Below are 26321 nucleotides of genomic sequence, written 5' to 3' on the forward strand. Positions count from 1 at the left end.
GACTCTTGCAACCACTCCCCTTCTTTATTACCGCTCTTGGCATTTTACATGCCAGAGGAAAATCCCAACCCTGGTAACAGGCAAATGCTTGCAAGTGCTGAAGGATTACATTTAATTAAAGCAGAGCTTCTGTGAAAGAGGCCTTTTCATATCCGTAAGCTAATCAGAAGCAGAAGGCACTCCCGGACTTTATGGCCCTGCTCCCGGGGGCGCAAACACGCCTCACCTTCCACCTGGAATGAATCCTGAGATTTCCAGCCCAGGTAGCCGGGTCTCTCCTAGCAGCTGAGTAGAAGAGAGCTGATGGTTCAGGACGGGAGCTGGACTTCTCCCTGCAAGTTCCTCAGTATTGAAGACCGGCTCCCTCCTTCTTCCTCCGCATGGTCAAGGAGTATTTGCTTGCGCTGCCAACACCAATTGGCAGGACCTTGCCATTGAGAGAGCAGGACTGAAATGATTAATCACAGGTCGGCCCTACAGCCATCTGTAGTCCAGCGGGCAGAAAACCAGGATAGAAATTATGTATTTCAAAGAGATGTTCCTCACCCTGGCTGAATTCCAGCCACACACTAGCTAGGATTAGCAAAACACCACTTCTGTGCTCACAAAAGAGTGCAAAGAAAAAGGGTGCATCTCCCCAGCTCATTGAAGCATAAAAGTGCTCACATGTATTTTAGTCATGCCTAAAATGGCTAAAATGGCCCCTACATCTCTCTTTAAAGCCTGAACCAAGAACATGCAGCTTCAATTAATGTACCAGCTTCTCTGCAAATAACAAATTGCAAATGGCTCTGTGGTCTGTTCAGCCTCCGGTGCAAATCAGGAACCCACACTTAGTTTGTTCCAAGAGGACAGCCAGAGAAAAACACCCAACATAAAATGAAACCATGGTTGCCAGCTCACCAAATCATTTGTGAACTGGCCCTCTTGATAAGCAGTGCAGTGGCATTTACTGAAGCCTGAAGGCAGCCTAAATCCACAGCCGTTCTGGATTAAGACACAGAGTCAAGCTCTTCCCGAACCCCCTTTGCTCACCTGACTCTGTTTCAGAAAGAGGGAAAACCTCTTAAGGGGCGATTGTGTAGCTGAACTTCAGAAGCCATCAGGCTTCCTGGTTTTCCTTTCTGAAGCTTCTTCCGAGATTTGCTTCTGACTGGGAGAAGTGCTCTATGGCCATGCCATAGGATCCATGCTGGGGGAGAAAATGCCCCACACCGCAACGGCCAATTGATTGCCCTGTGGACCAGGAAGGACTCCTGCCGAAATCCCCCCCAGAGAGAGAGAGAGACCCTCCCGCCGTTCTGTTTGGGAGGTTGCAGCAGAAATTCTTTCCCAGAAGGGCAACTCTGGCACATCCTTTGAGTTAACCCTCCCTGCAAAGGAGCTGCCCAATGCCTCCACCAAGGCAGGATGCCACTGTACAAGGGCAGGGCAAGGCCAGGATCTCAGAAGGCAGGACGCCTCTCGACTGTGCCAGCTGCTAGCACCAAGGCCAGGAGATCAGATCCTACAGCCTGCAGGGACCCCTTTTAAGGCCGGAAGCACCCTAGAGAAGGTAGGACCAAATACGTGGGGCTTCAGGGGGCAGGCCAGGGCTTTGAAGAGGCAAAGCAGCTTCAGCCAACCCTCCTGGTCCCAATCCCTTTTGGAGTGCCATCCAAGATAAAGCCTTGAAAGATTTGGGAGCAGAAACATCCCTGTGACTCCCCAAAATGGTCACCTGGAAAGTTCTGCCTTTATCTCAAATATGTTCTGGGACCAAAGACCCGTTATCACCTGGGTTGTAGAATCCCTTGCCTTGGAAAATATATGCAGCCTCACCCTCTCTACTTTTCTTACAAGGATAAAACATGGTTTGGCGAGTGTAATGAACCTGGTGCCATCCTTGTCACTGTCTTTATTAGCTGCGCTTGCTAACTTGCAAAGCATCAGTTGCTTTCACTTCTCTTGGCCGTTCTTCTCTGGACATGACGGGAACGGTGGAGCAAAAGGTGGAGCAGATTCACGACTTTAGATACAGTTTGAGGCCTTACCCCTCAGCAGTTAGAGATTTGTTCCAAGTTAGCAGAGGGCGCAGTTAAATACAGCTGCAAAAGCCATCAGAAAGGGTTGCCCTGGTGTGAACCACCCTGGGCCAGCAAAAGGGCAGCTGACCTAGGGAAGGTAGCATCCCCAAACCTCAATGAATTTGTTCCAAAGAGCCTGTTCCACCCAAAGTCCGCCTTCTGCTAGAGCCGAACGGTTGAGAGAGAGGGCAGGTCTGCCCGCTGAACAGGAAGCCGCAAGCATCCTGTTCAAAGACGCCTTCCCCCAAAGCAGCAGAGGGAAATACTCAGTAAGCTGCTGCATATTTTTAGCACTTCATTCATGAAGAAAGGGCTCTGCACACTCATCCATCGCTAAGGCATCCCTCTGGTTAGAGCCAAGTGGCCATTGAGCACCTTCCTCTCATTCGAGGCCCTTTCTACACTCTTAGTTGCACTGCCCCAAAAACAGGCTTCCTGGCAGGATCCTTCAGGCATGGGGAAGGAGAATGTGATGTCTGGGGGGGCACCTGCTTAAGTGAGAAGCTTCCAGAGCGATGCTGAAGATGGCAGGTTATGCTGCAACCCAGCCAACCTGTCTGCCAACAGGAGAAAAGCCCCCAATAGGCAGAGGGAATTTACTTTTAGGCACCCCAATGTTGTCACCCATCGCTCTTCTTCTGCTTTGCAAACCAGGGCCCACTTTTTTTTAAAAAATAATTTTTATTAAAGATTTTTACATGAATGAAAGATAAACATGAAAAAATATATGAAGAACAGTTAAAAAAAGAAAAAAGAAAAAAGAAAAAGTGCAAAAAGCAGTAGAGAGAAATGAAAAGGAAAAAGACATTTAAAGAAGCGACGTCTGATCTTCTTTACAGCCATTACAAACAAATTTATTGTCTCTCTTCCCTCTTTAAGGTTACATAACTCCCTTCTTCTCATATTCAACCCTTTTTAATCAGCAAATCCAAAAATCACCAACCCGTTTTTTTCTATTTTCAGCAAAAAGTCCATAAAGGGTTTCCAGTCTTGTATAAAAGTGCTTGTTGTTTTACCCCTGATCAGACAGGCCAATTTTGCCATTTCTGCAAATTCCGCCATCTTCACGATCCAACCCTCCATTGAGGGTTATTTCTCTACTGTTGTGCGTCTAATCGCCTCTCTGCACAAAACCAGCCCTTTGTGAGCCTTCTCTAATTGGCTGCCCATCAGTCCCAATAAAAAAATTCTGGTCTCATCTGACCAGACCCACTTCTGATGGCAGCTCTCCCTAGAAGCGAGCACGTGGCAACCCAGCAGGATCCAGTCCTCTAACATCTGCCAACCTCAAAGGACTGAAGGGCCCTCTCAGGGACACGCCATCCTTTGAGTCAGGAAAGCCAGTGGCTCTGCTATTTCTGCCACCGCCTCGTTTGCAACGAAAGGCTTCCAGCCCCGCCCTGCCCCTGGTTTCCCTGTAACTGCTTCGGGCGATAATGCTGCTGCTCACAGATGCTTTGGGCTTGAGATTAAGAGACAGAGAACCGTCTGAGAAAGCCAATGGTCCCATTTTGCTAATACATTTCCTAGAGCCACAACAAGCTCAGGATTGGGCAATCACTGTTTATTGAATTCAACTATAATTGATGGAGCCTGCACAACACACTAGGCCTTGAATGATGGCTTAGAAACCATTGTGCTACGATATCGCTTCACTACTGTATAGTGGATATATGACGATCAGCTGAATAAACCATAAGCGATGATTGATAAACATTGGCTAGATTCATATGACATGCTAGACTACAGCTAAACAAACCACATTATAGCTTAATATGATATGTAAATGTAGTCAGAAAGCACCAGGTCTTTGAAATGACATCTGACCTCCCCCCAATGACATCATCAAACTGCCAGAAAATGAAAATTTTCAGGAATCGAACATGTTACTTGCAAGCTGCTGCACAGACAACTGCATTAAAGCCATTATAGGCAGAAGGATTACATGTCCAAACAAAACCCGTCTCCACCGCTTCGGTGCACCTTGAGGAGTTGGGATTTACTCCCTTGGGAGCCCTGTGCAGCCGAGGGTTCAGGCCGAGGCAGAGGCAGGGAGAGAGAGACCTCCCTTCATTTAAGAGCTCAGCGTGAGGCAGGCTGGCCCAATGTCTCCCAGGGAGCTTCTATGGGCGAGGGGAACTACAGCCTGAGTCCCTCTGCTACGAGTTCAGCCCCTGAACCCCCACCTGCAGCCCAAGAGGTGACCAGAGTCCAGGATTTGCCACTGCTCGGTCCCTCCTGCCTCTTGGCCCTGCTTGCAGCGAAAGCTGCATTGGGGCGGGGCAAATTTGGGCTGCAGGAGCATTGAGTGCAAGACTTCCTTTCCTCCGAAGTAGCCCTCCACCGAACACAAGGGCGCCCCTAGCTTGCAAAAGGTCCCCTCCCCTTTGACACCATCAGCAGGCAGAGTCGGAACCGATCATGCTGAAAGGAGCTGGGTGAGAGGCCTGCCCGAGATGACCATTTCTGGCCAAAGATATATTTGGAGCAGACCTCATCGTCTGGGCAGGCCCAACGACTCAACCATCGGTTTTCTGAGCAATCTGACTTCTTGGCGGTTATTCACCAACCCGATGAGCTGTATCAGATGTGCCCCACCCAGATTCTGGTCTCTGCTGTGTGTATTTTTAAGACTGTCCCAAGAGCTTTTCCATGATGGTGCCTGCCCTCTTAAAAACTTCCTTCTTTGACCAAATTGCTTTTTAAAGCCGTCATCTGCAGCTTAAATGCATGGAAAGAAGGAAACAAGGCCTGTTCAGTTATAGCACAGTTCACCTAGCCAAGGATATTAGTTTGCCCTTGAATATCAAAATAATTCCTGAATGATGAAAAACCTTCAGCAGCAGGAGCATTTCTCACAAACTACCCATGTGCATGAGGGAGCAAGGAGGAGTCTCACAGGGTCTTGTCAGAAAAGATGCAGGGCACACTTAACCAGAAGTGCCTTCTAGTATTAACCATTCTTACCTACCTCAACCCACTGCAGAACAATCTCAAGACTTTGCTAGCCTCCCTGCGAACAGAATAGGCCAACTTTTATCAGAAATCACTTTGTTCTTTTACTGCTAAGGAACCTGTCCCAAGCTGCTGAAGAATACATATAAAAACAGAGCAGACCTCCCAATTTACTCAAGAAAAAAATAGCTCAAACCCACCCACTTCTGCAAACCAGGGCCAGCGCTCCATTAGCCTTGCCAATATTAATGGCTTTTGCTTGGCTGAAATTTCCATGGGCAATGGATAGAAGTGAGAGATAGTATCCCTTCCTGTTATTATAGGCTAGGTACTAGGGCTTGGATCCCCCGTGTGGTATCTTTGGACATTTGCTATGGCACCAGCCAAGCTCCCTGACCTACCTGCTTTAGCAAAAAAAAAAAAAAAAAAATCCCACAATCCCTTTCATTTACTGTAAAAAAGTTTTCTGGAAAACTGCAAAGAAAATCACCACCCTCCAGCAATATTGAAACCCACAGAAGCATTCTCAGAAAATCAAAATGGTGGTAGCTGTTCCATGGAGACAAAGTTCATCTGCCAGAAAAAGAAAAAGTCAAAGTTAAACCCGGGTTGATAACAAAGGGGGCAGGGGGGTTGGTATTTTATGATGGACCCCATCCACCATGGAAGCTGTTTAGCAAGAGTGCCCTCAAAATTCCAGGACTGGGAAAATGTGTCATGACCACTGGCCATCACCCCCCTGCCCATTGACAAGGTGATTTTTATTTCCCACAAGAACTATAAATGGTCAATCAAGTACTGGACTTCAGCAATGGTAAGTCTCCGTGTTTTAATAGCCATGAAGACATCAAACAGAGATGGAGAACACTGCCATCTCTGCTTTAATGATTCGTGGCTTATTCTGCAGGGATATGTAAACAGAACCTGCTCATCCCTTTCTTTCCCATCAAGATTTTTCAAATATTTGATATGGCAGAAGGCCTTCCATGGAGACTCAGGCTAGCAGCCAGGAGACCTGGAGTTCTGGTCCCACCTTAGGTACAAAGCCACCACAGAGTAAGAAATTCCCTGATGCATTCAGCAATTACGATGGAGCACAGACTGAGGCCCGCAGCTGTACGATGTACTTCGCACCTAGAGACGTGAAAAGGGGCTACTGTCACTTGAGAAGCAACTGCCTAAAGCAACTCTTAAGACCACTGCAAGCCACTAAAAGCTTACATTATTTCTAACTGTACTTATAAAACACCCACCAAGTGAACTCTCTGAACATCAGACAGACAATAAAAATGATATATATATATATATATATTTGAAAGCCTTTAAGCTAAAACCAGCAAAATATCAGAGATAAAAATGAAAGGCTTAAAAAAAAAGTCTGCAAGAACAAAAGATCTGCAGCTGGGGTCCACAGGAATATAACGTTGCTTTCAGACAACCTTCCCAGAGAGACTGGAACCAAGATCCCTATGGGGAAGGCTACCAAAAACGGGCACACAGAAAAGAGGTTCTGTGGATGACCTGTGTGAACAGATAAAGAAGGAGAAGCCTGACCAAACTCACTGCCGTGTTTTCTCCATGCTGCAGTTGCTGGATCATCTTCAAAGCCAGAATCATATAGCAAGAGGGTAAGAAGTGCTCTGTCCAACACAGACCACTTTAGTCTGTGGTCACAATGACGGATCTAGGAGGTCACTGATGGTGGTGGAGGAGGACGAGGATTCAACTGATGTGCCTCCATTCTATCTATCAGGCACTGAGTAGAATTCCACTTAAACTAAGTTTTAAGATAAATCTTGCTCATCCATTAAAGACTTTTAAAGATAAATCCTGCTCATCCAGAACTACCACAGTGATTCTGTTTTGCCCGGACTTAACTTACCGGTTCTAGCTTCCACTCTGAAGTGGATAAACAGAGTCGTATTTCATTAATGTTGAGGACCACACACTTCAAACCACCAAATCAACTCAAATTACAAGGTAAAGTAATGGCTTCGGTCAAGCAGCACAGGGATAAAGGGGAATCCTGCAATACCTGAAGAAAAGGAGTCCCCCAGTGCATCCAACTATGAGAGGAGCCAACATGGAGGCATCTCTAAATAGGAGGGCCAACTCACAGGTATGAACAACCTATCTTTGAAATTCTGGTGATGCCATATTGGCTGCAGAACAGCTGTGTGTCATCCCTTGGGTGGGGCTCGAAAATGGGTATTTGCAGGAATTCACCAGTAACCCTATTTGGGGGAGGGAGAGGATGGTAAAATGGTAGCAACTGTATCAAGGGGGTGGTTGGGTTTTCCTTGCTTAGTAAGACCAGATGATTTTTTTTCTTTAATCCATTCAATCATGTCTGATTCTCAGAGACTGCCTGGACAAGTCCCTGCAGTTTTCTTGGCAAGGGTTGCCACTGCCTCCTTCCTAGGGCCGAGAGAGAGGGACCGGCCCGAGGCCACCCAGTGGCTTTGTGCCCAAGGCAGGACTGGAACTCGCAGTCTCCCGGTTTCCAGCCTGATGCCTTGACCATTGTACCAAACTGGCTCCGAGACCAGAAGATGGAGCAAACCAATTCTCCCTCATCATGCAGCTACGTGCCAGCAGTTTCCCAAAAGGAAGCCAAATTACGATTTTCAGTCATAATAGAACCCTTGCAGTCTCGCCACTCTCTTAATAAGCTTCAGCAAGGGCAAGCCTGCTTAACGATGGGAAACGTGTGAAGAGAGTGGTGAGGCCGATTATTCTAAATTGCTCTGAGGACTGAGGAGGTGGAACCATTAGTTGCAGTTAAGACCCTTCCCAGCTGGCAGTTCTTACTCCACCTGGAACATCCCGCAGATGGAGAAGAACTACACACATCTTGAAAATGGCAAGTGCTCTTGTTCTAAGCTGGCTCCTCTATTCTACCACAACGTGGCCCCAGTGAGCTGGGGTCTCACTCCCTTAAGCCGCAGCTGGCCAGGAGTTAGGGTGGCCCGCAGCCAGAGCCATCTATCTGGAAGGCAGCCAATCAGGGAAGACTCTTCACTACTGACCTTCCCTGCTCTAAATGAGTTAAACGTTCCAGCCCTCTTGGGAAAGAGGGTTGAAGAAAGGGCTGTAGTGATGAAGAGAAGGGCAAGCCAAGGTGTGGAGCTCCTATCCTTCTTACATAAAAGCCACACTGCAGTTCTTCACTTTGAAACAACAGCTCAAACATAAAACAGTCTGCAGTGCAGGTAGCAGCACAGAGGAATCTCATCATCAGTCAGACGGAGGGACAGACGTTGTCTGTGTTCACATTTCAGGCTAAGCCAGTTTATTATACCACATAAAACCTAAATCTGAATTCACACATTGTGCTAAGCCATAAACCGCGTTTGTAAAGTACATAAGGTTCAAACAACATGCTAAGTCAAAAACACACAAGCCACATTTTGTTGCATACAAACCAAACTGTTATTCAACCCCACCTTCCTGTCATGATAGTATGTCAAGGCAGCAAATACTGTACAACCTCCAGCCTCTGCATGTTTTCAGACCTGATCAGACTCTGGGTGCTCACATCTTCCACAACCTAAAACTGTTACACAATTTTTAACTGAAACAGTTATATTTGTTCCTGAACAATATGATGCATGACTAAATCAAAATGACTTTTGACAACAGTTTTTGGAATTCTCCAACCCATGTAGAAGATGACTGCCTTCAACACTCCCGTCCTCAGCATGCTTTTAAATTAACTTCCTCTCCCTTCGGTGGTGCCACCACACACAGCCATATCTGACTGGCAAGGATGACCTCTTCACCAGCTCCACTCTGGAGAGAACTGGCAAAAACATCTGCGCAACATTTCCTCTCCGAACCCAAACTCCTGAAACGAGCCACACAATCACAGCTCTGAGAGGCGGTCAGGCTACAAAAATCCAGATGACCACTAGATGGCAGCAAAGAATCATAATTTTCCAGATTTCATTGCTGCCATCTAGCAATCAATGGTTTTTTGCTACACAGATAATGTGGCCATGATCTGAGTCCCCCCTAAAATTTTTCTTACTGCCTCCTATGTCAATGTCATTTTTTTCTGTCAGTTTTTATTCATCACAACTAATGCTCCAGTACAGGAAGAAACCCAAAATAATGAAATAAGAAATCTTGAGACATTTCAGCTGATTAGTTTTGTTGCAAAGCGTTGATTCAGAGGACAGTTCCGAAAAAAAGCATATTTTGAATGGGATCCAGAGCAGAGATTTGCCCCCTCCCACAGCCCTGTGTATAATTTAAAAATTGGAAATCCTCTTCAGAAATATAAGCTTCCTTTAGGGCAGGAACACTTCTCTGCCTAGCTGCAAGTACAGGAACAAATTCCACATAATGGTTTGGTTGCAGATTGGCTCAACACTAGAAGTTTTATCAGAGGTTGGCAAGATTTATTAGCTCAATTTGTTTTAAAGTTCACAGCAAAAGAAGCCTAAGGAAGATTTTCCCCTTCTCCACTCGGTTATAGGAATAAAAACAAATCTGATAAACCTCAGCAAATTCCTCTACCGGCACATGAATAGGAACACACCCTCACTTTTAGAATTTGCTGCTTTCTTAAATGTGGCCACCACATTCTGAACAGTTTTTCTTGCACGCTTAGTATGTATAGGAAATTATCATCATCTTAATCTTGCATTGACGTCTTTTTCAAACTTTCAGACTAATGACGTAAAATAAAATGCAGTCCTTAATAAGCCTTGCAGTTTGTTTACTGGAGCCCTAGAGTAAGGTTACCAGGTTGCTAAGAGCAGGGCAACCACCAGGTGGCAGTAGCAAGCTGGCTTTCTGCATCCCTTTGCTGCCATCCAGTAGAAATCTGGATTTTTGTAATCCACACGTTTATTCCCAGAAGTCCTCTGCTGGCTTGGAGGCAGCTCAAACCGGTGGGCTTTCCTCTTGAATACCTTTTGGCCTGAATTCGGCCAGCATGGGTTCATCTCACCTCAGGTGTCTCTCAGCAGGAGCTAGTGAGGAGGAAGCTACTCTTGGCCTCCTGCTCTGGGGAGAGAAAAGCAGCCTGGGTCCAAAAGCCACTGCCACCCTCCCGCTTCTCCCTTCTTCATTAGGGACCTTCCCCAACTTGCCCCCAAATTAACTGGCCAGAGAGTCAAGCTGACCTGGACATTCAGCATGCCCAGAAGCTGGGCCAGTTCCCCATTTCCTGCGGTTCCCTTGCCCTCAGCCCACCCACAGCAATGGGTGGCTCAGTTTTGCTCTCCTGCCTTCCAGAGTCTGTTCTCAAGAGATGGGCGAGGTCTCTCAAAAGGGAAGGAGGAGAAAGCGAGCTATGGGGCCCCAGAAGGAACCCAAGACAGGAAACACCACCGAGAGGTGATGATTAGAGAAGCAAGGAAGCCCAGCGAAGAAACTAAGTTGCCCTCTGTCCAAAGGGGTCATCTGCTGCTGCAGATCTGGGGCTTCTGAAAGGTGTATCCAGCCTACAAGGGTGCTGCTGGGGCACTCCTGGCAGGAAGAGGAAGACTCAATCGCCCACTGACTAGGTGGAGAAAATGGCAAGTTAAGGGCACCAAGCTGAAACCATCCAGGGGGATCTGCACAGCTGATAGGTCAACCACAACCTCAATGAGTCAAAATTTAAACAAGTTTAAGGAGCATCATTTTAAGGAGCAAGTAACTTCACTGATCTCAGGGGCCTTTAGGAGTGTGTAAATTCAGCAATTGCTTAAGTGAAATTTGGAGAACACGTGGCCTTTTCTCCTCCAAATACAGAGGGCTGGTTTTTGCATGCAACCATGTATCTGGGTTCAGATCGTGCCAGACCATGATTAAACCCAGTTTGTTAAATAAGCCACAAATGGAGGGATTCACCCAACCAGTTAGGTCAGTTTATAAATCACAGTATCTGTTTTTTTTCCTACCAATGTATTAGCTGTCCCCCAGTTCTGTGTTATTTGTAAATTGCACAAACATTTCTTCCTAGTCATAAATAAAAGTGTTGAACATACTATTTCATATAATCTACATTTAAATGAAAATTTGATATGACTAATGTGATTACTCTGTAGTTGCATATTTAATGGTGTTCTCTTTCTGTCACATTAAAACTGATTTGGTGCCAACTGGAGGTTTCTGGGACCACATGTCATCCTGAGGCTTCCAGTCGCACATCCCTGGATTGATAGTGTGTGTGGATGCAGCTGGGAGCTGAAACGCAGGAGAAACAGAAACCACGGCTTTCTCACTCTGTCTCTCTAGAAAGGCTGCACTTTTTGATTTTGCGGTTTTCTCAGTTCAGAACAGCCTAGAACAACTACAGTTTGCCTGTTCAACATGCAAATTGCAGTTTTTAAAGCAACTATGTGAGCTGTGCAATAAAACATTTCCTGGAGAAGGCCTCGATGCAAACTAGTGATATTAACACTCAGGACACAGCAAACAAGGGGCACCTTTGCTGAGTTTGCAGAGGTGCAAGAAATTATCCATTAAGCACAGGGGAGGGGGGAATACCCTTGTGGTATTATCACTGATGCACACTTTTCACCCCACCTGCATATTCTAGTGTTTCCTGGAGGCAAACAGCTGAACAGCGTCATCCTTGAAAGCACACCTGAAGGAAACCAAACTCAACGACAGGGTCTGCCCAACATGGCACTTTCACTGGTGAACAGAGGATGGATTGTTTTATTGATGCTTCATCTCATTCTCCTCTTCAGATCATTTGCCTGCTATCAATAGGAGGCAGAAATGGAGGGAGACAGGGCCATCTGCCAACATGGCTACAGCCTTTCAAGAAAAGGCTGCAAGCGGTAACCGACAAAGGCTCCACAGCAGAATCCACAAGCCCTGGGAAGCCCAGAGGGCAGTCGCCTCCTCTGAAGAGAAGACCCCAAAGCTGCCCCTCCTGTCCAAAGGAAGGGGCTTCGCTGCAGTTTAGCACACAGCTGCCTCCCCACAAGGAGACCAAGCGAGGCAGAGCCCAGCTTAAGTCACCCTGTGACCTCCAGCGGCCCTGGGCACAACAGGACCCGCCATACAGCTGCAGCAAATTAAAAAGAGCTGCAGGAGGAGGAGGAGGAGGAGGAGGCATTTTTTCCCTTTTCCTTGCAAAAGTGTGAGCGTGCGCAGATCTAAGCCTCCAAAGTGGCCTGCTAGGATTCTCCTTGACTCCTGCAAGGGAGGCTTCCACCAGTCATCCGCAAAACAGCCGTGCACCTTCAGCATGATGAAGGCACCGGAAACCAGCGTGGCTCGCTTTGCTAAGAAGCCATTGTGAAAGGAGAGGTTGGTTGATTCAGAAACTGGAGAAAAGGAGCTTCCTGTTATTGGAACCCATCTACTAAGACCACACAAGTTTTAGATCTGTCAATGCTCATCCTGCCTTCACCTGGCTGGTTGGTTGGCTTTAATGTCCTGCTCTTTCTAATGCTGCAGTTTAGCTTTCTGCTATTTTCATTGCATGGTTCTATTTTCAGGGTGTGAGCTGCTTATTCCAAGGCAATCTGCAAACAGCAAAACAGAAACGAAAAGGGACTTATCAATGTGCCTTATTTGGCCAGTGCTGCCATTCTGGGAAGAAAGCAAGGTGGCATCCCTGAACACAAATGTCATGGGGGGGTTGCCAGGGCTGCCCACCCTTCTCGTGGCAAGCTGGGGGCTGGCGGGGGGTGGGGGAGATGGCATTTCTAGCCTTTACAGAAAATGCTGGGAAGACCAAGCAAAACACATCAGACTCCCAAAGCTTTCATTCTTCATACACTTAGTGCCCCCCCATCCCAAAAGACAGGTTCTCCCCCTCCCAGGACTGGGCAGCAGAACTTCCTCTGGACAAAGGGCAGTGCACGTCCTTGAACCCAGGGCTCAGAATGCCTGCGGTGCACGGATCCCAGTTAAGCTCAGTGAAGATGATTACCCATATCTAATCGTTTCCCCCTCTTATCAAACAAGTTGGAGACAACTACTGGAGGTCCTTGAGGGTCTGGGGCCCCCTTGCACCCAATACTGTAGGCTGCTAGATAGCCGAACAACTTTGTTTGACAAAAAGCACCTATTACAGGGGCATAAATAGGAGTCCTTAAACGGCTAATCCTGTATTTATTAAATATACGATCATCCAGAAGTTCACGCTCATCCGCCAACAACAGTGGGCCCGGTGGTGGCTCTTCCAGGACTATGATGGGGAAAGCCACTTTCTTGAGCTGCTGGGCTGCTGCTCTGCCCGGCACCAGCGTTCCAGGGATGCTGGGAGAGCCGAGCCGCATCCCCAGAGGGGCCCGCCCTGCCGAGCTCACCACACCCGCCCTGGAACAGCGCGATGGGAACCTCTCTGCTCTCCTCCCCACAGCTTTGCCGCTCCAGCCTTCAGGGTTGCGATTCCACCCAATTACAGCGGCTTTATTGTGCAGATCCAGGCAGAGCTCACAGCTGAATGGGCAAGGCCCGAGCCAGCCAAATAAGGCGCTCTTTGAGCTGAACCAAGCCAAGGAAGGGTCCAGAAGGCGACGTCATCCGGAGGAAGCTTTGAGTCACCGTTTCCTCCGACGTCCTGGAACGGGGCCAAGGGGAGTCTCCGGGCTCCCAAAGAGAAGCAGAGACGCTCCAGCCCAAAGCGCCAAAGGACGGAGGGCCTGGAGGACACAAGCTTTGCCCAGGAGAGAGCTGCCCCTCCAGCCGGCACAGAGGCAGCAGCACTGGATAGTCAGTGGACTTCCTCTTGCGGCAGCTGCTCCGTTTCCTGCCACCGGACAGGGAGGGGGTGAAGAGGCCCTACGCAGAGGAGGAGACGCTCCGGAGGAGCACGGCGGGCTTCGTTAGCATTCCTCGGAGCAAAAAAGTTTCAAAATTCCAGCTGGTCAGAACGCAGCCAAATCCAACACTGTGATTTATTCCATGTTGGAATAAATACTTCGTTATCACCTCAACAGACACAAATTCTAAGGCACGGTCCTTCTCATCACACCATTTTAATTAAATGTCAATCATGCAAGTTCTAAATCTGGTGCATTCCTCAACAGTCCTCAGATGCAAAAACTTACTTGTACAACACAGCTGAGGACTCAGAAGGCACTGATGGCACAGGAAAAAGCCAATTAATTAAACTGAACCCTAACCCACCACCCAGACAGAGGCATTCTTAGAGTAACTGGGAATCCCAAAATTGATTGAGGGGTTGCCTGCTAACAACTACTATATCAAATGTCATCATATAAATATGAGGAGGCCACCCTGGTTTTTTTTTTTTAATTTAACGAGTTTATGCCAAAATAACTGCATTATAAGCCAGAAAACAGAGTAAATACTTCCAGTTTTAAGGGGCCAACCAAGCTAACCATCTTCCTAGAAAAAGATCTTCCCCAGGACAGCAAGCACATTCTGTACCAGCACCAGCAGAACAAGGCTGCCCCCACTCAAAATGGCAGCCATCACCACACAACTGAAGCCCTACCCCTTTTTTACATGTGCTGCGGCTGCCATTGTTACTTTTTTGCCCCCCCAAAAAAGAACCCCCATGACACATTAGCCTGGTCTGTGCAAGGAACTTTGAGGACAACCTTGTAAACAACTACAGCCCTGCAGTGTGTTGTGGGCAAGGCTTCACTGCAAAGGTTGTGCTTCAACTAAAAAAAAGAAAAGGGAAGAATCGGAGAGCTGATCAGATATGACTGTTAAGGCAGTTTTGCTACTCTCAGCAATTTGGAAATAGGAGCTGGTGGGTCCACCCAGCTCAGCTGGGAGTTCCCAAGCATTGCACTCACGGAAAGAAATGTCGCCATCCCCCCCACCCGGTTCAAGCTATTAAACGCTTAGAATTTCGCTGCTTTTCAGCCTCTCTCCAACCTTCTAGTCCGTACCACCTGGTGCCAGATAGAAAAATTCCCTGCATCTTCGCTGCCAGTTCTCATCCCACCAGATAAAGCATTTGCTTTTGAAGTTCCTTTCAAAGCAGGAGAGATGCTGGTGCAATCACGTATGGGGGGGGGGGTTGCCCTCGCTCCTCTCTTGTGACCAGGTAGCCCAGCAGCGGGTGCAAACACCTCGTCTATCCTGACTCCAGGCGTCTGCAGCCCCCCCCCCCCCAGCTTCCCCCACTCCCATCAATTGCAAGGGCGGGAGGGAACCCTGCGCAGGGCCCTTTCTCAGGGCTAAGAAGGCATCCTGGCCCTGAGGAGTTCTGGAAATTTTTCTTTCTGGAAAAATTGGAGGAATCACCACTCAGTTTCTCTCCTCAGGTGGTTACTAACATCAAGGGGAACTCAGTAACACACATGACTGAAACAGAGTTCACTGGCATTAACAATGCTGGTAATGCACTGTAATTTGCTTATTTTAATGTGGTTCTAATTGTCTCATCTTTTATTGGCCTGCTTTTGTACTTCCACAGATCTTTAGGTTATTAGGTACTTTGACCATTCTACAAGCATAACTTGAGTGAATAAACAAGAAGGCTGCAGTGAAGGTACACACGTCACAACCCATCCGCCACCATACCCAGAACGTTCAGCACTGCTTGGGGAGAAATGCCTTTGCACAAGAACACGCACTCTATTTTCCCAGCTGGCAAGAGAGGCGACCTACTGCAGCCATGGCATATATCCTTGCATGTCGCTCAGGCTTGGCCGCATTTTCCCACAATCCCCTGGCAGGGCAGCAACGTTGCTGCGTGGGCAGCTTTTCCAGCTTTCTCCTCTTCCTCCCCAACCCTCTGGAAGCCATAAAGGCAACTAACGGCCGAGGCAGCCAGTCAGCAAAGCAGTGAGTAAAGGAGATCAGAGGCCTCTAATCCAGTATTTATTAACAGGCTGCAAAGAAAGAGAGTCGCACCAAGATATTTAGGAGGTATTAGATCTGCAATGTTTAATAGATCGGCTAATACTTTATACATTGCCTTCTCGTTCAAAGAGCAAGCACTTCTTTAAGGGGGGTGAGCAACTTGATTCTTTCCTGTTCTCTTTTTGTGGCCTATTCCCTGAAAACCACTGTCCCAATTTCCCAGAATTTGGGATGGAAAGACTTAGAAAAATCATAGCTAGCCTTAAAATAGGCATATTGTATTTAAATAGCCAAAACAAAACCCTGCAAATACCCCAGGAAAAAAATCAATCCTGTCCCCAGGATCTTCAGTCTTCCCCCCACCCAAAAGAGGCCAGTGCGGCTTGGGCAGTGCATGGGTGCCCCCTTGCCTGACCTTGAAGAAGGCATCCTCTGCCTTGCTCTCATCCATGTAACAGACCACCCCACCTTCTACAGCCATGGGTGCTGCTTTTTGTTTTTCTGTTTTTTATTTTATATTTTCTCTTACCACTGCTGGCCACGCCAAGTCATGAATTTGAGATGGGCGGCCATATAAATTGAAATAATAAACAATCAGAGCTTCTAAAAACAGTAACAGCAGCTCTTAACTGTCAGTTTTATTCCAATTTTATTCAAATGCCAACTTGTTAACTGACGAACATTCAAGTTCTGGGTTTTGCATCTAGCAGGCCCATTCAAGGGGACAAACCGAGGACCAACAGGGGCTAAACCTAGAGCAGACCCTCTTGCAAGCGTTGCACCTCAAGTCAGCATCCAGGCAACATGGCAGGGATGCTTCTGAGCTCCTCCGTTGGTTGCAAGTCAACGGGTGAGGAACACCGAAGACCCATGAGGGCAGACTAATTTGAAGAAACAGTCAAGGCAGGGTGCCTAGCGCCTAATACATTGGAACGAAGCATCATTACTTAGCCTTTGGGGAACCTGCTAGAGGGCTGAACTTCAAAGAATAAAAAGTAGAAAAGAAACTAAATCAGATTTCAATGTAAGTAAATTAAGCATGATTACTTCCCATTTATTTAGCAATTTTCCCTTCTCGTAGTGAAAATTGCATAACTGCAGTAATTTCTGGAGGGACTTGAGGCACTATAAACCTGTTTTGGGGAGCAGAAGGTGGGCTGTCTTGTGGGGAAAATCACTGAGAGGGTGCAGGGATTCCAGACACTTTCAGAGACCTTCACCCACATCTGACCTGTGCCAGGCACTCTTGGGATGCCACGCTAAGTAATAAACACATGCAGCTGAAAAACATTTTAACACCAAGAAACTTTTGGTGTTAAAGTAAAAGAGGAAACGTACTTGCTGTGCTGTGGGCAATATCCTGCAAGGGAAGGACGTTGGTGAAGCAGTTGTGCTAGAACTCAGAGCTGGAAGTCGCTCGTTCCAACAATGTCTAGGGCAAAAAGGTCTAGCTCTTTTCATTAAAAAATCATAACCAGAGAAAGTTCTCACTTGCATGTGTAAAACATTTGTAATAAAACATGAACAGGGAAAAGAGGAAGAAGATTAAGGACATTCATTGAGGTTCTCCAAAGCTGAATTTCCTATCATTAATCACTACTTTCTCGGTAATCATAGTAACCCAATGGAACACTTAGTAGATCATTAGCAGAGAAAGCATAAAAAAGAGCATGTCTTAAATAAAAATGTAATAAAATGACATAAATAAAAGGAACATTTTGCTTCTGGCTGTGGCTAGCAAAATGCTTCCAAGACACGAAGCAGAAGAATATGAAAGGCAGCAGACAGAACAGTTCATATATTCCTTTTTGCCATAATTACCCAGTTTTTCCCTTAAAAGGGAAGATCTTGTTTCCCAACCAGCTATATAAGCACAACCCATTCAGCTGAGTTCATTTTGTCACTGACTGTATCATTTTAAGTGGCAAAACGCAGCAATTCCTAAGTATTTCTAACATTTTAGGGGTATATAACATTCCTCCGTAAGTCTTTAAAAAAGCCATCCTGAATTTTTTTTCACTTTTTTGAACCAAAGCCTGATCCCAGAGAGCACTGCCCATGATAGCACTTTGCCCCTGGATTTTGCTGGCAAATGAGATGGGTTTGGATGGCCGGAGCCTGCTTTCAAGGTGAATTCCCACTCTGAATTGAGCCTAGAAAACAAGTGGTAACCAGCACAAACCTACAGTATCTGTGTGGGCACGACACAATTGTGATTCCATTCACAGCTTAGCAGCTTTCTTGGATACTTGTCATGTATAAATGAACTGTAGCAGCCCAACTGCAATTCAACAAAGGCATGGATAACTGTTGCCAAGTTTTGTAAATGTGCTCCTCAGCACTGCCATCATCTGAAAATTGCCATGGGGCACTACTAGGAAGCCCATAAAGGGTCCCCATTCAAGACAAACTTCCAAACTGTGAGCTTGCTCTTCTCAACACAGACTGAATTCCAGTCCTGAGCCAGATTTCCTAACAGAAATTTGAATTCCTGACTTCTCTGGCTTTAATTTCAGCTTGTTCACCCTCATCCCACATACTACTGAACTGAAGCAACATCCGATGCCAATTTGCTTGGAGTTAATGACAAGAAGCAATAAAACTATCATTATTGGAATACTGATGAAAACTCACAGCAAAGCCTGAAAACTCACAGCAAAGAGAGACAGTCTGGTCTAGTGGTTAAGGCTCCAGGCTAAAAACCAGGAAGCTGTGAGGCATGAAAGCTGGCTGGGTGACCTTGGGCCAGTCCCTCTCTCTCAGCCCAACCCACCTCACAGGGTTGTTGTTGTGGGGAAAATAGGAGGAGGAAGGAGTATTAGGTATGTTCGCCACCTTGAGTTATTTGTAAAAATAATAAAGGCAGGATAAAAAAAAATTTTTAAAGCTCCAGCTGACTTCTCCAAGCACTGTTAGTAAACCTTAAGCAGCAAAGGAAACAGCATGGAGCCCACAGGGCACCACAGGCTAATGGCCAGGCTGTCAAGCAAGGAAATCAGAGCCACTTCGGTCCTTCAACTCATCAGCATGTGATAATTGGTGGCATCAAAAGCTGCCAAGGGGCCATTAGAGTAACAGATCCTTGTTCCAATCTTCCTGGCATAGGTCACCTAAGATGACCAAAGGAGACTCAGGCCCATATCCTGACCAAAAGTAGGGTTGAAATGGATCAGATAACTCTAGATATATTTAGGACATATTTCTCAAGAAGTCATCACCATCTTGATATTTCTGGCCAAGAATGGAATATTTGAGGCTGGTCAATAATTCCAGCAGTCATGCAATTCCAGCAAGTCAAACATGATGTGAAGAACCCTTTATTTTACTGGGCCAATGGTTTTTGTTTTTTTTAATGTCTTACAACTGCCTCTTTTAAGCAATAAGGAATACAGCCTACTTCCAAAAAATTTTAAAACATGATTTCTCTTAAACCCAAAGAGCCCAAAAGCAACAAGCTCTAAAATTCAACTAAACATTTCTAAAAAATCTAAAGTTAGTGAGTCACAAAGTTGACAGAATCCTTCTATTTCCTAAGCCTAGAAAGACATGCCAAAATCCTTTTACTTCAGTGGATTTTGCACCTCTGTGTTAGTATAGCCCTGATATGGTTTTAAAAGTGTCCTACATACAAATATACAGAGGTAAATCAGGCACAAGTATCCTCAATGCATCTGGAGAACACCTGGAAGGAAAGGTTAGTATAAATGGACCTCAGGGATAGATGCTTTAGCTCTGGGTCAGCCCATTCACAAAGGGAATTTGGAAGTGCAAAATTACCACTGTCCATGAAGCTGGACAGGAACACCACACGTCTGCTCTGTTCGCAAGACAACTCTGGGAATGGTGGTGAATTCCTGCCAACAAAAATAGTAGGCCTATTTTGCAGTCAGGAAAAGGACTTTTTCAAAGACTTAATTCTGGAAGTTGTTGTTCCCAATCTTTGAAAGGCACCAGGTTGTGGGAAACATAATGTACCTGTTCAACCACCAAAGCCCTAGTCAGAAGACGATATGGGACAAAATGACGGTTTTGTATTGCAAGACTGCTCCTCCCTTGGATGTTATCTGAGCATCACAGAAATCAAACAATCAAAATATCTTTAATGCAAACCAGCTGTATATAACCTGCAAGACAACTACCATCTTGTAATTTTTATTATAGCACATGTGGAAAGTTATTAAACACACAGGGAGTGATCAAAGTACTGGCATAATAAATATAACTGTAATTACATTTTCCATTAAATCAGATTTACTTTTGACCCCATCTGTTTTGGCCCTTCCCACTTTCTAGATTGTATCAGGCAAACAGATTGGGCTGCAAAAATCCAGATGGCCATGAGAAGGCGGCAAAGTGATACAGGAAACTCGGAGCCTTAGCAGCCCCCAACTGCTCATTTCTGTTTGCAGGCCAGACAGGGCAGCACCAGGAATGTGGTCCCACATACTCTTTAAAAGAAGTTGCACATTCCTGCTGTAATCTGTGAGAAGATAAGGACCGTGAGTCATTGACTCCTTCAGTTTGCCAGAACTCTTAGTAATAATACTGTGAGGCAGGCAGATGGTTTGGACAGCCCTCAGACCTATAAAACTTTTCCCAAAGTGTAATTTTAATTTAACAAAAAAAATTATCAAATGAGCAATCATACGAATTCAAATTAATTAATTCAAACGTTAATAGAAATCACAGTCAGGTTTCCTCCCTTCATTTCCAGAACAGGGCCCACTTTGTGCTGTTAACAGCCAAGTACAGATTTCTGCCTGGGAAAAGGGGCGCATTTCAGATCATCAGGGTAACCCTTGCACACTTACACAAGAGTGCTACTCAGGTTCACTTAAGCCATACCTTTACCTTAAGAAGGCAAAGTGTGCATTCTCAGTTCATCATCTGCAGTCATTGCATACAGTGTTTCTCAACCGTGGCAACTTTAAGATGTGTGGACTCCCAGAATTCCCCAGCCAGAATTAGGTTTTGTTTTTTTAAATGAAATCAGATCAGATCAAACAATACCCATCCACAGTCACTGAAAGTAAGGAGAACTGACCCAGGTGCCAATATGAATCTGAAGAAATCACTGCAACTGCCACATGCTTACTCTGGACATAAGAGGTACCCAGAAGGGATGCCTCCAGATGGCATCTGGCCAAAGGACTCCAGGGCTGGATACAGGGGTAGCTTCATGGATTTGCTCCCAAATCCACCTCCAAGCAATGAAATCACAGCTACGTATGGCTGCCTATGTACCTCATGTCTGAAAACCCTGAACGCTGCCCAGGTCACTGGTCGGCCCAGGCAGAGGAAGGAGCACAGAAGGGCGTGCCTCTGAAGGGGAACAGGAAGGGGGGGCTGGTTACAACATCCGCCTTCTCAAGGGAAGAGGTCTGCAAACCCCAGTGGCCCCGGTGCAAGTCTTGCATGTAAAAAAAAAAAAGCGCCCTCCTGCCTGAGAACAATGCAGCCTTTTGGTTTCTTTCTTTCTAAAAATGGCAGTGTTTTTTCAAAAAAAAAAACTTAAACCAGAGAAAGGAAAGCTGTAGATCAATCTCATTTCAAAGGTTACACCACTCAAGTATCCAATACCCATTCCTTTAAAGAACCTATTGTACAATCCAAGGAACAAGGCATTAGAGAATCAAACTGATCTTTTGCCAGCAATGGGGGTGGGGGGAAATCAGCTCACAATACGCTTAGTATTTTTAAGGAAGAGATGCATTGCATTCCCCCCACCCCCATGCACGTGACTTTCAAAAAGTCTTATTCTCCTCTGTTGTGAGCTAATCAAACCATTCTCCTGTTTAGCTTAACGTTTTGCGACTAGAAAGCAAGTTGAAAATGGAGAGCCTCAATCCAAGATTGTCCCAGCTATTTCCTTTCCTTACTCTTAAAAGAGACCTCCTAAAGTCTTCCTGTTTTTTCCCCAAAAGGAAGTCAAGTACAGACTTGACACACTCAACATTTAGCACACCTGACCCTCCTTAGCCAAGGAAACCATCCCAGTCAAGCTCAGACAAGGTTCTGCAGCAACTCAGAACTCAACTATGAGTTACAAGAAAACTTGCTCTCAGCACCTTGAAGATCTGCACTGATTTCAGTTCAAAAACTTTTTTTTAAACCAGTGGTCAGAAAATTAATTACAGCTTATATCACCTGTGCATATTTCAATAATCACAGGGAAAATTCTGAAATTCCATTTTGAAAGGCACAAGAAAGAACACAAGATATGGAAGCTCTCTGAAGTGGTTGGCCCTGGTCCAACCAAGGGCAGCGAAACCAGGCCAACCACAAATGCGATTAGCCAAACTGGGGAGTTCCAGTCACCCCCGCAAAAGACAACGTGCCCCATGCCCCAGGCACAAGCCTCCAGCCCCCTTAGGCGTTGCTGCTTCCCATGTAGCAGACCCCCCACTTGCTCCTGCCTGGCATCAACAGGCACTCCTGCAGGGCTAAGTCTCTCTGCACCATCTGACTTATTTTTAACTTAAAAGAATATTAGAAAACAAAACAAGTTAATGGGCCAACCTCCAAGGCAGCAGTCCCTTTGGCATTCTTCAAAAATAAACATGGCTTTATTTGGAAGGGTGCCCACCAACCACTTGCAAATACACAGGTAAGGCGGGGTGATCAGAGCATCCCAGAAGGGAGAGGATGGCACAGAGCATCCTCAAGCACTTGCCCTCTTGCTGCGCTCACAGAGCAGCCATTTTTATGAGCAGTGAAAGTGGCCTCTGGCAGCCAATTTTTGAGTGCACCAGTGACATTTCTGGAAAGTGCACTCAAAAGCTTACCAGGCCACAAATCCCCTTGCCCTGGGACTAGTGCTTGGGCCCCTGAACCGGAATCCCAGCCCCTGAGCAGCCTCCACAACCACTGGCCTTCCACAGGTGTCCACCCACAATTCTTAGCAGCCCCAGGCGTCAGGGTGGACCTGGGCAAAACCTGCAGTGTGGGAAGCGAACGGCTTCTGTTTCAGACTCCAAGACTTTGGGCAGTCCATGACACTGGACTGCAGATCCCTCCAGACCATGCTGGCTGGGGAATTCTGGGAATTGAAGTTGGAGTCCACACATCTTAAAGTTGTCGAGGCTGAGAAACACTGCTCCAGACCAACTGCTGCTACTGAGGACAGCAGATACAACTTTCCCTTCTCTGCAAAAAGGGAGGACCACCCCTCTCCTGCTCGGCTTTTTGGATTTCCAGAGGCATCCGGTACCACCCGAAACAAGATGCTGGCCTTGCATCTCTCCCACCAAAGCACTCTCGTGCGTGAGGATGACGGGAAAGCACACAGACCTGGCAGGAGGAAGGTTCCACCTTTCCTCCCGGGGTCTGCAGATTAAGGGGGTTCAGGCAGCAACTGCCAGGAAAGGCCCCCGCCTGCAATCCTGCAGCACACGGGCGTCCCCGAGGAGCCAGAGCAGCCTCTTCCGACCCAGGCAAAGGTACCGGGAGAACGGTGTGCTACACGCGTGGCCCTGAGCTGCCCCATGAAAGTCAGGAGATAACCCTAACGAATAAAATCAATAAATACACCCAAAGCCACCGGTCCTGCTGGCTGGACATCACGGGAGGCCGGTCGAAGAAGGGGAAGGTTGGAGGGGGTTACTCGGCACAGACAACGGAAGATGCAACAGGGCAACGCGAAGCTTTCATTCGCGAGCAGCCGCAACCGCAGCCAGCCCTGCCTCGCTGAGGCGCCGCAGCCGCACGCCGACGGTTGCCACGATTGCGCAACCGCAACAGTGGGACGGCCCCCCAAGCGCAGCCGGCGTCCGATTGGCCGCTCGCGCCCGAAACGAGGCGGGAGGCTTTCTCCGGGCCAGAGCGCCGCGGGGCGAGGGGGGGCCGGAGGGGGCGCAGCCTGCGGAACCGGCTCCCGTGGCGGCCTTTCCCACGCGGACACCTCCCGGCCCCTCCAGGGGCGACGGAAGAGCGGCCGGGCGGGAAGCCCCCTCCCCGGCCGAAAATGCCGCCCAGAGCCGCCGCCTGCCTGGCCTGAAAAGCGGGGGGGCCGGGCCGGGGAGGCGGCAGTGCTGGGTCCCCGCCCGGGGGCCGCCGCACCCGCGCGCAGCCGTTCTCCCCGGGAAGCTGCCGGAGTCCCGCTTCCAGCAGCAGCACAGCCGGGGATGCTACGCCGGGCCTGCCTCCCGCGGACCTCGTCCTCCGCCCGCCCGGGGAGCGACCGGGAGGCCGACCGGGAGCAGCGCCGCGGGGAGCCTCGGCTGCCTGGCAGGAAAGCCCGGCCCTTCTCCGCCTCGCGGGAGCAGCGCCGCTTTCCCACAGGGGAGCGCCGCGCTCTCGGGCGGCCCGGCGGTTGCGCCTCGTGCCCCACGCAAGGCGCGGCCGCCCCGGGCAAGCCAACCCGCCCCGCCTCCCCCCGTGGGGCTGCCGGGCGTTCCGCCGCCCCGAGGAGGCCGAGAGTGAGGGTGGCTCTGCGCCCCCCAGGCTCCGGCCAGGTCCGCCGCGCCCCCCCGAGGTCAGGCGGACGCCCCCGCCCGCGCACGCTTCGCCCCGGCTGCCTGCCCCGCCCAGCGCGGCCGGGCCTCCCCCGGGAGCATCGCGGCGCCGAGCCGCTCTCCTCGGGCGGGGCCCCGCCTGGCACGGCGGGCGAGGCCACCGGGAGCGCCGCCACGGATGGTCCCGTCTCGCGCCAGACCGGGGCCGACGGCTCGGCCGCCTCCCGAGCGGATGCCAGCCGGGCCCGAGCGGGCGTGGGCGGAAGCGGCGGTCGCGGGTGAGGAGAGCTTGGCGGGCAGCGAGGCAAGACCGGGGCTCCAGCCCCCGCCCGCGAACACAGCTCACGGGCAGGGTGGGGCGGCGGCGGCGGGAGAGCGGCGCTCCAGCTCGGAAGGCTCCGGCAGCACCCGCCCAGAGCCGGAGAAGACCTCCGGCCTCCGATGCCCCTGGCGGAGCGACGCCCGAGGAGCGGCGGCGCTCGGCCCGCAGCGGGGGGCAGACGCCCCACCTCTCGCGGGCGCCCGAGACGGCGCTCTCGCCGGGCCCTCGGGAGACGCCCTTCCGTCCCCCGCACGCGGAGGGGCAGCGGTGCGGCGGCGCGGAATGAAAGGCGCCCCCCCAACCCCCGGGCCGCCCCCCCAACCCCCGGGCCGCCCCCCCCGTACCGTCTTCGGCATGTTGCCGGCGGGCTGGGCGTCCGGGGCTCGCGGGCGGCTCGGTCTCGGGGCTCTTCCTCGGAGGCTACAGTGACTCGTCGGCACGCTAAGAGCCTCCGCCAAGCGCGCCGCCTTTATTCGGGGCAGGCGCTCTGGAGCCCCCGCCCCGACGCTCCTGCCTCTCGCCCGCCCTTCCCGGGCAGGGCCTCAGCCTCGCGCCCGCCCCGCCCGGGCTTTCCCGCTCGGCGCCCCCCGGGGAAGGCTGGCCGGGCCGAGGCCGCCGCGCTTGGGCCGGGGAGAGCGGTCCCGCTTCTCGCGCTCGCTCGGCGCGGGGGGCGGGCCGGGAGAGCTCCGAAGGGGCTCGGCGGCATCCCCGGGGATGGCCCCCCGGCCCGGGAGGGGAAACGCTCTTCCGGGCTTGGGAACCGGCGGGCAGGCGGGGCGCATCTCGCCGTGGGCCAGCAGGATGCCTCTGCCGGCCGCTCCCCGCTCAGCGACTGAGCTCCGGCGCCGCTGCTTTCGACGGCAGCGCTGTGGTTTTGCCCTTTCACTTTTTTCCCCAATCGGCAGGCAGGCCCGCTTCTCCACCCCACCCCCCCACCCCCAAGCAAAGGATGAAGCTTGATCATTTGGAAAGCGACCAGAATCCTCGGGCAGAACGGCATCCACCTAAACCCGCGGGCAAGATCTGAATGCCGGGGCGCTGGCCTTGGGCAGGCCGGTCTTCTCCGCAGCCACCTTTGAGAGCGTCCTGATCCCCGCTGAAGCTCCGCGGTCTGCGCGTCGAACACCGGCCCCGGTGCAGTAGGCGCTCCAACTCAGCCAACTTAAGCTGTGATTTTACCCCGATGAACTTTTTGAAACATTTTTGCATCATGTCGGTTCTGGTAGCCTGTTTGGTTTGACCATAGATACATGTATTGTGTCAACCCAGAAAATGGGTTCCTTTGATGCTGTGCTCATGAGCTGCAAACCTGGGAACCCTGGTGCCAGGGCAGCAGACCACCCAGAAACCTGCTTGCTCATTGCATAACCGATCCTAACTATGTGCTCCATTTTCTCTTTATATATCAACACTGGAGGTGACTTGTAACAGTAGAGTAAATTATTAGAATCATTAACAAAAGCTGGAGAAAAGGGCTGTGCAGTTGCCATCTTCCTGAATCCTGGGATACTGGGGGCCAAGGGAACCTCCTTGGCAATCCCTTCCATAGCTTGGGAGCTACACGGGAAAAAAGAAAGCCGTTTTCCGTGTACCTAACAGCTGGGCTTTGGGCGGTGGTGGCATCATCAGTGGCCAGTTGCTGATCTAAGTGGCCCAACAGCAGAGGTGCCCCCTCTGGACAGAATGGTTCCCCTTCAACACCCTTGCCCAGGCCAATCTAAACTAACACAGCTTCCCACGAGTGCAGATGTGTCTGCTGAAGCACTTTGCACAAACCCAGCC

The 26321-nt window shown here is 49.3% G+C and overlaps 1 protein-coding gene across 1 annotated transcript in view; it reads right to left on the bottom strand.

Moving 5' to 3' along the window:
* The window catches only part of MSN (moesin), a 66813-nt gene extending 41788 nt beyond the window's left edge, over positions 1-25025 (bottom strand). The window contains exon 1 of the mRNA XM_063313782.1: positions 24884-25025. Within this exon, the coding sequence (XP_063169852.1) occupies positions 24884-24895 (12 nt within the window). The 5' untranslated portion in view covers positions 24896-25025. The remainder of the gene's footprint in view (positions 1-24883) is intronic.
* Positions 25026-26321: the final 1296 nt, after the last annotated feature.

Source organism: Candoia aspera, chromosome 12 (assembly GCF_035149785.1).
Source record: "Candoia aspera isolate rCanAsp1 chromosome 12, rCanAsp1.hap2, whole genome shotgun sequence".
NCBI classification, from domain to species: Eukaryota; Metazoa; Chordata; class Lepidosauria; order Squamata; family Boidae; genus Candoia; species Candoia aspera.